The following is a 13471-nucleotide window of genomic DNA, read 5'->3' on the forward strand; positions in this document are numbered from 1 at the left end:
AGTGGTCCTGAGCCGGGGTGAGCGGGGAGTGGCCTTTACACCCTAAGTCAATTAGTCAGTAGACTTGAGTTGCCTTCAAGGAGGGAGCGTGATCTTGAGCAAGGCTAGTTCGGCTAAGGAGAGTTCTGCAGTGACTCAGCCGAAGACACTGAGACTATCATTCCTGGCAGCCCAGGAAACATGTCCTTCAGTCCTGAAAAAGAGGATCTGGGCAGAGGACCACAGCACCTACTTTAAAATGCTTAGCGGGACTGGTGTTGTCCCAGAGTTGATTACTAATGCCACAGGTATAGTTTCCCCTCTGCCCATGAAAGATACCTCCAATTCAGGCTGCTTTCCTGATGCTTCATAAAAAGCTGCAAGTCAAGCTCTACAGCCACCAACTCCTTTCCCAGTCTTCTCCTTCTCAGTCAGGCAAGGGAGGGATCGAAAGGTGGCAATGAAGCTTGTGGATTCGACTCGGTGGTGTTTCTGCTGGGCAGTGATGCAATGGAGAGACTTTAAGGTGACCTCTCCCAGGTATCACTAGGGCCTACCGGAAGGGGAAGCTGGTTAGCCACTGTTTCAGGAACATTTTCGATGATTCATCCCGGGCCACATTTTGGGAGGGAAAAGAAGATAAAGGTGGCAGGGTAGAGAAGAACGCCCCGCACAACTTCTGGTCCAGAAGTTCATGTGGCAACAACGCGTCCGTATGGTTCAAGAGGTCTCTGCTGCCTGGCTGGAAACTCAGCTGACAGACGAGGTGCTGCTGGGTGCTGGCAGCGAGGTGATGGAGAAGCTCAGGCTGGAGACACATTTCCCAAGGACCCGTCTGGCGGGGAAAGGGCCCCACCAGGCCTTCTCAGTGCTGTGTGAGATGAGTTTCAAATAAGGGCCATTTATTCAGGTAACCAAGCAGCGACTAAGACGATTTCAGCAATGGACAATTAAGAGACATTTACCTCATTTCCCTTCTCGTCCCAACAGAAGCGAGGCCTCCAAGAAGGGTGCCTGAGAACCAGGACAACCCTCACCTTCCCACCACTGAGGACCTAGGTTCCCACTCCAGCCATGAAACGGACACTTTGACATGGTTTGACTTTTAATAACTCAGATTTGCTGGGCGTGGTGGAACACACCTCTAATCCCAGCACTCAGGAGGCTGAGGCAGGCGGTCACTCAGAGTCCAAGGGCAGCCTGGGCTACACAGGGAGTTCAAGGCCAGCCTGAACTGCACAGCCGGACCCTGCCTCAAAAAACCAAAAATCAAACCAAACCATAACACTGAAATTGACCAAAAGTTCAGGTACCACCAAGATGAAATTAAGAAACGGAAAGATTTAAAAAAGTAGTGATTGGAGAAAAATGGACTATTTTACATTTGAAAGCCATCAAATGAGGGCTCAACAGGTCACACTGCTAAGTGCTGGAAAGAGAGCTCTCTACATCGCACCAGACTTCCGTAAAGATTGTGTACAACTGCTGGACATGGTGACGCACGCCTGTAATCCCAGCACTCGGGAGGCTGAGGCAGGAGGATCACTGTGAGTTCGAGACCAGCCTGGGCTACATAGTGAGTTCCACGTGTCTCAACTACATACTGAGACGGTCTCAAAAAAAAAAAGATTGTGTACAACCTACAAACAAGATAGGTTACACCTGTCCTATTATATGAGAAGTATAAATAAGGTTTACTGGAACAAACGCACTTAGTATATATATCCACACGATTCTTTCTCTGTTCCCCTGCATTGCCTACCTACTGTGACTAATTTTTTACCAGTTAAAAATGATAGATGAGACTAGTGAAGAGGTACAACTAGCCTATACTGTGATGATTCAGTCCCTAAAGAACTGTTTTAGAATTGCTGAGCTTGAGCTGTCAGGAAGAGAGGGAAGCCTCAAGGGCGGAGAGGAGTTGAAAACTGAGTCCTGAACATTGGGAAACACGTTTTTTAATCTTCAAAAGCAATTGCAAGGGACTGGGACGGACATGGCTCAGTGGTAGAGCTCTCGCCTAGCGACAACGTGTCCTAGTTTTGATCCACCTACCATTTCTGTGGACCCATTGAGAAACCTTAAATTCTCAAGGAGGCATTCGTGATACTAATTCATGAAACTGCTTACAAAAATTTTGATGTTATCCTAAAAGTAATGCACTCTAAGAAAAACAGGGTCAGGGAGTCTGAAGCAATAAAAAAAGCATTTCCTCACATTTTAAAACTCTGTTAAAATGATGAAATTTGGCCTTATGTTTAAAGTCCTTGCTTTTAAATAATTTATAAGATACTGTATTTCCAGAAACGCAGTATGACGCTTAACACTACGCTGTTTGGCCTGGCTGGAGGCAGTACTCGCCTGCAATGAAAATCTTAAAAGAACAGGCAGGTCCATTTCAGCTGAAATTTCGCATTTCCAACCAATTTCCGAGCCCCAACCTGCAACTCCGTGCCTTCCCCCGCCCTGGCGCAAACGACGCCGAGCGCACGACTGAGTTTTCAGCACCCGCTTCCAGGACACGCGCCTGGGGAATACCCACAAGCCCTCGCGTCCGCGGAGCCAGGCCGGTGGGTGACCCAGTGCCGCGGCTCGCAGCAGAGCGAGGTCACCCAGAGCTTTCCAAGACCTTGGAAGGGGCGCGCGAGGGGGCGGGGAAGACAGCCGCCAGCCAATCAGCGCTTAGCAGGGACGAGCGTGCGGCCGCGCCCCTGCGGATGACTAGGATGCTCCTGTGGGGGAGGGGACGGGGGGGCGCCGGCTCCTCAGATCCCCAGGGAGGAAGTAGGGGAAGGTTAGGGATGGAAAGAGGAAACAGACGTAATGAAGAAACGAATTCCCAAGTTATAACCGTCTCAGAGCCGCCTCCATAGCGCAGCCCAGCGCGCCGCACAGCCTTACGGGAGCTCAACCTTCCTCCAAGGGACGTGCCCTGCAAACCGGCTCTGGCCCCGCCCCCTGCCGCGGGACACGCCGGGAGAGGCGGGAGGAGGGCATTGCCGATGTAAGACCGCCTTCGTGGGGGGTGGGGCTAACTTTGCCCCGCCCCTCACGCCTGGCGGGGGTGGGGCAAGGGTTCGAGTCCCTGGGCCCGCACCAAGGCTCGCCTCTGCGCCGGAAAAAGGAAGGCGTGCGGTTTACGCCATTTCCGGGTAGAAGAAAGCAAGACGTAGGTGCGAGGTCACGTGATGCCACTGCGAGGGGGGCGGGGGCGATGGACAAGGGGCGGGGCGGCCCTTCTTCCTTTCGGGTCACGTGCGGCCGGAAGTGGCGGCTGCTGCACAAACTCAGAGATGGGGACCTCTCTGGACATCAAGATTAAAAGAGCGAATAAAGTGTATCACGCTGGGGTAAGTGGGGGCGTGGCCGGGCTTGCAGATTCCATTGTCTCAGCGCTCTGTGCGCTTCTGGGCGACCCTGGGTGGGGCAGTAGCCTGTCTCCAGGTGCACCCCGCCAGATGTGTCTCTCCTTGCCAGGTGGGGCCTGCTGCCAAGGAAAAGATTAAAAGCGAATAAAGTGTATCACGCTGGGGTAAGTGGGGGCGTGGCCGGGCTTGCAGATTCCATTGTCTCAGCGCTCTGTGCGCTTCTGGGCGACCCTGGGTGGGGCAGTAGCCTGTCTCCAGGTGCACCCCGCCAGATGTGTCTCTCCTTGCCAGGTGGGGCCTGCTGCCAAGGAGTGGCGGCAAAAGGCGTCTGCAGGGCGGACGCGGGGCTGCAGTTCTGAACGTCAGGCCCCTGTGTGTCCAGCCAGGCCTCAGGCTTGCGCTGTCGCATTGAGTCCTGAGGGCGGAGGGCCAGGTGACTGAACGCCTCGCTCCCTCTCTCCTCCCGTGGCCACAAAGGTCTAGTGATCAAAAGGCAGAGTTGACTTTGAAAGGAGGAATAGGAACATCTGGTGGCAGCGTACTTCATTCAGGCACTGGTCAGTTGCAACAACATACAGAAGTTAGTTTTTCTGGGCGGGGTGGCATATTAAAATGCAAGCCCATGGAAAGTGTGAGCTCCTGCCATTGGCCTTCTGGAACTCAGTTTCCTTTTTTGCACGATGAGGGTATTGGAAGTTTTCCTCTAACCCGGATCCTCAGTGCTTGTGCAACCTCAGAATGAAGCACTGTGGAAAATTTTAAAACTTGATTGCCTGGGCCCTATCCCCGGACATACTAGCTCTGGTGTGCTGCTGCAGTTGAAATCACAGCTGTGACTGGAATACCATTGATAACGGTGGGTGGTCGCACGGGTGCAGTGTCAAAAGGGTGATGATATAAGGCAGACATCTTGTCTGGATGCTACAATTTTGGGTAAAAGACAAGTGAAACCTAATATTTAAGACGCTTCAAATAGCCACTCCCCAGATTATTACTTAGGAAGGGGAAAAAGCCATAGGTCATGCTTTGATAGAGGAATCTGGTAGCGACTACCCAAACCAAGACCAACCAGACCACCGCAAAAAACAGCAACAACAACGCTTTAGCATCATCACTGAGGAAGCCGACTGGGTTTATTCTTCCTGGCATGATTCGCTGAGAAGGGCCCACCCAGCTCATCTGTGTAGTATGCCTGCCAAAAATGTTTAATCTAAAGTTGGTTTATATGGAAACTTTCAAACTCATTCCACTTGAGGGGAATCCTGTGAAACAGTTCTCTTAGGGCCGGGCGTGGTGGTGCACACCTGTAATCCCAGCGCTAGGGAGGCTGAGGCAGGAGGAGCACTCTGAGTTCGAGACCAGCCTGGGCTACAGAGTGAGTTCCAGGTCAGTCTCAACTACATAGTGAGACCCCGTCTCAAAAAACCAAAAAAAGAGAAACAGTTGTCTTGGATTCTTCAGTGTCATAGGAAGAAAAAAGCAGAGTTTTTCAAGATTAAAGGGATGTGAAAACCAACTACGCATAACCATTGGTAGCGAATTTCAGTATGGTTAAACAGTAGTTTTGTATTGGGGTTAAACTTTCAGAGTGTGATGTTTGTGTTTTGGTTGTGTGGGAGAATACATGCTGCAGTGTTTAGAAGCAGAGTGTTACAGTAACTAAACCTCAGATGGTCTAGCCATAAATTTGCATATGTTGCTGTCTGGATTGGAGAAAGGGACATGGCAAGTGTGGCACAGCTTTAACAATTGCTGAATCTAGCTGAGAGCTGAGTGGGTCTATTTTGTATTCTTTTTTGAAAATAACAGTTTTGCTGGGGCGTGGTGGCGCTCGCTCGCCTGTAATCCCAGCACTCCGGAGACTGGGGCAGGTGGATCCCTGTGAGTTCAAGACCAGCCTGGGCTACATAGTGAGTTCCAGGTCAGTCTCAACTACACAGTGAGACCCTGTCTCAAAAAACCAAAAACCAAAAAAACAAAACAAACAAAAAAGAAAATAACAGTTTTGCCTGGCTTAGTGGTGGCAGGCCTGTAATCCCAGCCTATAAATCCCAGCACATGGGTGGCTGAGACAGAAAGATCGCTGCGAGTTCAAGGCCAGCCAGGGCTGCACAGTGAGTTCAAGGCCAGGCTAGGCTGCATATCCAGACCCCCTTTCTCAAGAAACCAAAATATAAATAATAAGTAAAATGACAGCTTTATAGAGATATAATTTAAATAATGTAAAACCCTTCTGAAATGTATACTTCAGTGACTTTTAATATGTCTATAGAGTTGTGATTCCATCACTACTATTTGGTAATTTCTCTGGATTTGCTTATTCAAGACATTTCAAATACAGTGGTGCCTGTTTGCGAATGCTTATTTTGTAAACAGTTTGGTTCTCACCTGCTGCATTTGGCAACATTTTGTTTTTGTTTGCAAACTGCATCTGGTGACAAATAACCGTGGCCATCTTTACCACAAACAAATGTAGCCGTCTTTCTCAAAATCCTAGAACAAGCTAAGTGCGTGAACTGAGGTACCGCTCTAAATGGAATCATATAGGATGTAGCCTTTTGTGATTGGCTTCTTGGACCTAGCATGAAGTTTTCAGTGTCCATACATGATGTAGCATGTGTCAGTTCCTTATCCCTTCTTATGGCTAAGTAATAGTCCCCTGTAGGATAGACCATGTTTTTGTTACTATTATTATTATTATTATTATTATCATTATTTTTTGGTACTGGGGTTTGAACTCAAGTCTTTGCATTTGTCAAGCAGGCAGTGGCACCACTGAGCTAAATCCCTGGTCCTGCTTATTTTTTTGTTGGTTTGTTTTTTAAATATGAAACCATATGTCCTTTAGTTTAATTTGGTGTCAAAGCATCTTTTCAATAAAACCTTGTTTTTTCTCACAGAAAATTTCATCTTTTGAAGATGACCAGTGTAAACATATCACAATAACATATTTAGAATTTAACCCTTTGATGACAACCAAGGTAAACATATTACAGTAACATATTTAAGTAATATTCATTGATATGTCTCTTTATGCCTGTAAATGTAAATCTTTTATAACAAACTTGAAACCAACAAGCAAGCATGCATATTTCCTGGATAAATCACTTCCACGCACCTTCTCATAGACCTAGGCCTTCTGGTCTTGTATATCTCTCTTTATCTTTCTAACAAGACAAACATACAAAATCCTTTCATATCAAAAGTATATCTCTTCTACTTAGCTTTTTAAATGTTTTTCCTTCATCTTACATCCTATAAACCTTCTATAACAGACTTGTCTTCAGCTGTTAAAAAAAAATTTTTTTTTTTGAGACAGGGTCTCACTACGTAGTTGAGACTGACCTGGAACTCACTTTGTAGCCTAGGCTGTTATCAAACTCACAGCGATCCTCCTGCCTCAGCCTCCTGAGGACTGGGATTATAGGCTTGCGCCACCAAGCCCGGCTGGCTGTTAAAATTTTAAAGTGTCCCTTTTTTCCTTCTGTTCTCACATTGTTACATTTTAAAATTTGACTACCGATAGAACAGTAAGTACTATCCTTGAGTTCTTCATCAACAAAGTACAGAAAAGAGCGAGTTTAACCCTATAATCATAGTTCAGGAATTTGCAATGTACAAGAAATTTTTTAAGCACACCAATTACGCATCAGCTCATATTGAAACAAAGATACATTTATCAAATAGTTAAAATTTGTAACTGGATTTCTCTTGTAAAATTTCTTGATGTCTGGTAGAGAACAGTTGCAACTTCTCTGGCTTTGTTTTGGATTCCAGACCTTTGCAGGCAGCATCAGGCTGATAACAGCACTGGCCTTCTGGCTCTTAAAGTGTCGAGCGTTTCCTCTCTGTTTTGCTTTATGCTTTTCAGAGCTGTCCTATTTTGTCCATCAAGGATTTTTTTTTTTTTCATTTTAGTTCTTTCCAAGCTGAGTGCAAGCCCTGCTTGACCCTCTCTGCGTCTGACCACAGCACTTCCCAGTGCACTAAAAGCCAAGCAGTTCTCATGCTTTTCTCCCACCTTCTCTGCACCTGTGATCTTAGCAACTCAAGCAGAGGGGGAGGCAGCTCAACCTCCTCCAGAGGGGAAGCACTGGAGTTTGCCTGTAATGATGTCACATTTTCTGAGAGAGGCGAGTCTGCTGTGTGGAAGACAGGAAGACAGCAGATTTGGCAAGCAGTTGTTCTAAAACCAAAACTAAACAGTTCTCACCAGTGGCTCTCACCAGTGGAGCAGAAGTTTGAGAAGCTCCCAGGCTGGATTGTTCTGTCTGCAAGACAAGGCATGAAGCTCCAAGTTGTCAGTTAAAGTCCCAAGGGAGATAACTTTTCTGCTTTGTGGAGCTGTCTGGATGTTATGTTTTACACACTCCCTAGGTTCCACATCTAAAGTTCTTGTTTGTAAAAAAATGATGTATTTAACCATCTTTTGCAGCATTTGTTTCTGCACTGTAGGCCAATGTGGGCTGAAAGAGATTATCCCATGCTTTATCCCAGCTGACTACTGCCTTCCCGCATCTGAAGCACATACCTCTTTTTTTCCAGGATTTTGTGCTGTCCTTGACCTTGATGTGAGGAGCACTGCATTGTTGATTCTTTTCTTTCTTTTTCCTTTTTGTTTTGTTTTGTTTTGTTTTTTGAGGCAGGGTTTCACTATGTAGTTGAGACTGACCTGGAACTCACTGTGTAGCCCAGGCTGGTCTTGAACTCACAGTGATCCTCCTGCCTCAGCCTCCTGAGTGCTGGGATTACAGGTGTGCGCCACCATGCCCGGCTTCTTTTTCCTTTTTATTCTAAGTAGCCTCACTGAGCAGGTTCAAGGTCATGGTTCAAACCCCACATTGGGCGCCAATTGTTAGAGACCCTTGTAGTCAGGTTCTAGTACCCACCTGCCCAATGTGCGATGCAGGCCTGTGTAAAAAGTACAAACTGAGCAAATTACCAGGACAGCATAAAAGCAACATTAGCAAGACAGAGGGCAGTGTAATGTTTTTCATAATTGTCAGATGTCTGTCTCTTCTAAATACAGAGCCACATCATCTTGGTCCATGAGAGGCAGCCAGGATGCAGGGCAGAAGCTGCATAAGGCTGTCCGGGCTCCTGGGGCCTCCACCTGCAGATCCTCCTCAGGCTTGGGCTCCCCAGGCATGGGATGTTGGCAGCTCTGGACTCGGAGCTTCTTCCTTCTGTGCTGGGCCATTTCCTCCCAGTCCTTGGAGCCATTGCAGGCATGGTGCTTCTGTTCTTCACATAGTCTGGCTGTGACCTGCACGGGAGCAGCATCCCTCCCACATGAGACTGTCTCAACCCCTGGGTCCCACCAACAGGGCCCTGTTGTGGCTCTGGATTCTCCACAGAGAGGCTGGGGCTCACTCTGACCTGCTCTTGACTGCTGTCTGACTTTCCAATTGATCCACAGAACATCTGGGACTTTGGAGAGGGGCCAACCACTGGGCCACACTGCTGTCCTTGCTGCCAGGTGGATTTCCTTGGGGTTGCTCCTTCTGAGGCCAGTAGGGGAGATCTGAGTGCCACTCTGACCTCACTGCCCACTGCTTCGCAGCCAGAGGACTTTCTCTCCACTGGAGGGTAATTCTGACACACTTTATGGCAAGATGTCTGTCGTAAAGGCCTTGTTATTTATTCTGTGTGTGTGTTGTTTTTTTTTTTCTCCTGGGCTCAGGGATGGAAGATGACTCAGAATATTTTCAACAGGAGCCAAGTGTGACAGGGCTCACAAAGAACTGGACTTGAGGGTCATGATGGTCCCTGGGTCTCTGTCAGCTGTTTCCCTGAACCAAGAGTGGGACCCTGGGTCATATCATCAATGCCAGCTTTTTTCTGGGGATCCTCCCCTCCAGATGCCTTACCAAGGCTCCTCCTACCCCAGTCTGCCATGCTAGGACACTTGGCTTGTCCTGGGATGAGACGCTGGGTCTGAGGTAAGATAGGCCCTGCACTTCCTTTCCTAGGACTTTGGTTGATGCTTCCTCACACTCGGCCATCAGGGTGTCAGTGGATCTGTTGCCATCTTTCTTTTCACAAAGTCTTCTCTTGGCTCAGGTTTTACTGCCTGCAGACGCCTTCATGGTTAAGAGAAACCAAAGGAATTGCAAAATAGTTGATAGAATGGAGACATTTTCTAGAATGTTCCAGAAAGTTCTCAGTTCCTCATGTAGAATACTCTTAGCCTTTTGAATATCAGGAATCTGATGAGTGACTACAGAAAATATTGCCTTGGGTTCATGGCTGGGAATTTCTGATCCTGTGAAGAACCTGTTTTTTTCCAGTGAAGGTTTTTAAGGTACTGGCCGTGAGGCTCAAGTAATCTGTTTGGCTCTGTTCCACTTGTGAAGAATTTCCTGGGGCAAGAAAGCAGAATGCTTCAAATACTGCATCATAGGTAAAGTTCATCGCCTCCATCATATGTGTACTTCCTTTTGGGGGACTCCAGGCTTCCAGGGTCCTCTTGGGGAGGGTGCTCTATCCAGACCATGTTCTACAGTTGGTTGACTGACATGGCGGACGGAATCCATGGTGAGGTCTTTGAGAAAATCTGGCGGATGGCGGCAAGGTCAAAGTGGTGGCCACAGACCACAGTTCTGCCCGCCTTCCACAAAGAATACGGTGAAGCTTCCCTCAGGAGGTAGAGCTCTGTACCATCAGCTCCTGGCCCCCTTACGCTCTGCTGCTCAGGCTGCAGGAAGGCCTTGGGCATGGTCGGCTGGGCATCCTGGGTGGGGTCAGGAGTCCTGGGCAGCAGCCTTGAGTCCTGGAGTGTGGTGGCCAGATGACCCAGGCTGGGGCCTCCAGTGCCAAGGGTCAGAGGCCTGGAGTACCGGAGGATGGTGGTCTGCAGAGGTGAAGGCAGGCCCCAAAGCACTGAGGGACTTGCTCTTCTGATACCAGTGGCCGCCACCACCGGAGCCAGGGTATCTGCAAATCAGCCCTGGACAGCACCTATCGCACACCCTGCCGTGCTCTCGCCTGCTGCTGCGGCTCTCACCCCAGACCATGTTTTATTTATCCATTCATCTGCTGACAGACGTTTAGGTTACTTTGTGGCTATTATTAACGTGCTAGTACAAATTCTTGTGTGAATATATGAACATGAAAATTTTATTCCTTCTAGGATGTGTTCTTTAGAAGGGGATTTTTCTGGGTAATTTGATGTTTAACTTTCTTTGAAGAACTTTTGCACCATTTCACTATCTATCTGCTATTGTCTGAATGTCCCAGTTTGTCTACTACTTTGTAGTCCAAATAAATGTGGGTGGGCATTCAAGCTATAATACTTACTCGAAGGTTAGAACATTTTATTCAGACTTACTTTTAAAAGAAAGTTTTATTTTATCCCATTGCCCCGCTTCACAGTCCCCTCCCATGTATAAAAGCTTTTTGTCCGTTTTTTCCTTGTGGAGATTTTAATCTTAGCTGAGATGCTGACATGTTTTTTGAAGTTATAACTGCAGTACTACAAGTGATGAAAAATACACTTAGAAAAGGTGCATCAAATGGGATTGTGAAGAGGCCCTGTGAGTCTCACACAGCCGAGAGCGTCCCCACAAGTGGCCGAGTTGAGATGTGTCATCTGTGCGGTGGAACACAAGCCCTGGGGCTGGGATCGGGAGCAGAGTTTCCCGCATGTCAGTCACTTTTCACATTTACATAAGTGTATCTTAAAAGGAGATCTTTGTATGAGGAGGATAAAAAGAAAAAATCTAACTTCTATTAAACTGTTACTATTTACTGTTTTAAAGGCAAAACAGCAAAAGGAGTTGTTAACTAGATCTAGTCAAGTGACAGGACGCTGTGTCTGGTCAGGTGTGCCCGGGACTCAGGTGCCGGACTGAGTACTCTGGGCTTCAGGTAAGGGGCATCCTGCAGTATCTGGGGGAGCAGCACCCTGGATGAGGTATCAGGGCCAGGGGCAGTGGTTTCCTCAAGTGTAGTTGGCAGCACGGTGGAGGGAGGGCGGCCCTTCTCTCCCCTCCTCCCCTCCCTCAGCTAGAACCTGGCATTCCCACTTCTCTGTCGTCCGAGTTCGCTCTCCGAGTGCCCGTCACTGCAGCCCGTCTGTCTGTCTGTGTGACTGCAGAAAGCAGTCTCGGGTCCCAGCAGAGGCACCCGGGAGGCTTTCACTGCCAGCATCACTCACTTTTGTAGCGAGGAGACTGAGGCCTAGGTGAGTTGAAGAATTTGATCACCCACTAACGACACCTGGATTCCACCGGATGTGTCGGATTCCAAATCGTCCCTCATCTGTGTACTGCTCTCCAAGAGTGGCCGTTTTCATGCCAAATGGAAGAATTTGTGACTTGAAACTGCTGTTGATTCCTTTCTTAGGAGTGCTAGAAATCACATTGTGATATTCCAGTTATTTGGAAAAGTGATAAAATTCTACTCTGAACACATGCTGGTTCTGTTATGATTTCAGCCCTTCACTTGTGGAAGCATTTGAAAAACGGTCGTTTCTGTGGAAACCACAGAACCCATTATACCTGGGTTTAACATTGAATTGGGTTTTTTTTTCACTAGGGAAAAAAAAGTGTTCTTTGACAAAATTATTTTTGAATTCTAGTTGAAGCACTAAAAACTGTAAGCGCAGGACGTGCCCGGTGAGGAGGCTGTAGAGGACTCCCCTGCTGCCCCGGGGGCACCCACTGACTTCCTGTGTGGGTCCAGGCACACATGTGCAACTGACAACTTGTCCCTTTTGCTTGACAGGGCATCTGGGATGTTTTCGGGCATCCCACTCTTCTCTAGATTATTTGATAATCAGATTCATTCGGCCACTCATTGTCTGCTGGTCTCCAGGGGGCTCGGGGCAGTACAGGTGGGTGGATCCCTGACAGGAGAGATGTTAGAGAGTCACGGCCAGCGTCATACTAAACGGTCAGAAACTGAAAGCTCGCGGCAAATCAGGAGCCAGACGAGGACATCCGCGGATCGCTGTCACCACTCCTGTTCAGTATAGTTCTGGAAATCAGCGGCAGCAGTCAGACGAGATGGCACAGTGCTCGCTTAGGGGCGCGTGTGGTAGGTGACGGAGCACAGCGGGTGGAGTCGTTTCCAGGGCAGGAGGACAGGTGGGGGAGGGCCTCTCTGAACCCAGCTTTGATGCCAAGCCTCAGAGCGGGCCGCCCGGCCCTGTTGGCCTCCCCAGGAGAAGAGGACGGAGTGAGCCACTGAGGGCAGCAGGCAGCCTTTCAGTCGCTCACCCTCCGCGAGCGCGGCGTCAGCAGCAGTTGTCCCACGCAACTTGGCTCTGTTGTCTTTCGTACTACTTTTTCTGTTTTCTTTGAGTTTATTCTTTTGCAAAAAGAGAAAGAAGTCCTAAATTAATTGTTTGGCTTACTAAATTGTAGGCTCTTTTTAAAAAAAATGTAGACCTTTCCCACTAACTGCTGTTTCATTTGCATCCTGTAAAGTTTTCGTTAAATGAATCATGATCAGGAAACACCCTGGTAACTCATCCAGGGGCCTGGGGTAAGTGGGGTCACCGTGCCCACCTCTGGCGAAGGGACTGCTGGGGACTGTGGTGAGGCTTTGGTGCAGTGAGCTCCTGCTCTGTGGGCACATGGGGCGACCCGAACTTAATTGCTTTTTTCTTTTGGTACCAGGGATCAAACTTGGGTTCTTGTGCATTTTTTTTTTTTTTTTTTTTTTTTGGCCAGGGATCGAACTCGGGTCCTTGTGCTTGCAAGGCAGGCGGTGGAACCACTGAGCTAAATCCCCAGCCCGGGGCAACCCAAATTTAATGCCTCGTTGCCGTATCTGCAGATTGTCTCCAGCAAGATTGAATTTGTAGTAGGTTATTGTTCTGCTTAAATATCGTAGTGTTTTTATCCAAGGTATTTAGAAATGAGTTACAGCAACAACAAATAAACAACAATTTATGAGTAAATACTCATAAGCATATGCTAATTTCTAGTATCAGTAGTTATGTCTTATTTATGTTTTGAGATGGGGTCTTGCTGTGCTATCCAGGCTGGCCTTGCCCTTGAGATATTTCTGCCTCTGCCTCCCCATTATCTGGGTTTGTAAGACTATGCCACCCCACCCAGCCTTAATACTTAGATTTTAAGATTTTTTTTTTTTTTTTTTTTTTTTTTTTTTTTTTT

The 13471-nt window shown here is 47.8% G+C and overlaps 1 protein-coding gene across 1 annotated transcript in view; it reads left to right on the forward strand.

Annotated features, from left to right (window-relative positions):
- Positions 1–3199: 3199 nt before the first annotated feature.
- The window catches only part of Vps26c (VPS26 endosomal protein sorting factor C), a 33858-nt gene continuing 23586 nt past the window's right edge, over positions 3200–13471 (forward strand). Inside the window, exon 1 of the mRNA XM_010636568.3 lies at positions 3200–3329. Within this exon, the coding sequence (XP_010634870.1) occupies positions 3273–3329 (57 nt within the window). The 5' untranslated portion in view covers positions 3200–3272. The remainder of the gene's footprint in view (positions 3330–13471) is intronic.

Source organism: Fukomys damarensis, unplaced genomic scaffold, assembly GCF_012274545.1.
Source record: "Fukomys damarensis isolate Sample0158 unplaced genomic scaffold, DMR_v1.0_HiC HiC_scaffold_24, whole genome shotgun sequence".
Taxonomy (NCBI): domain Eukaryota; kingdom Metazoa; phylum Chordata; class Mammalia; order Rodentia; family Bathyergidae; genus Fukomys; species Fukomys damarensis.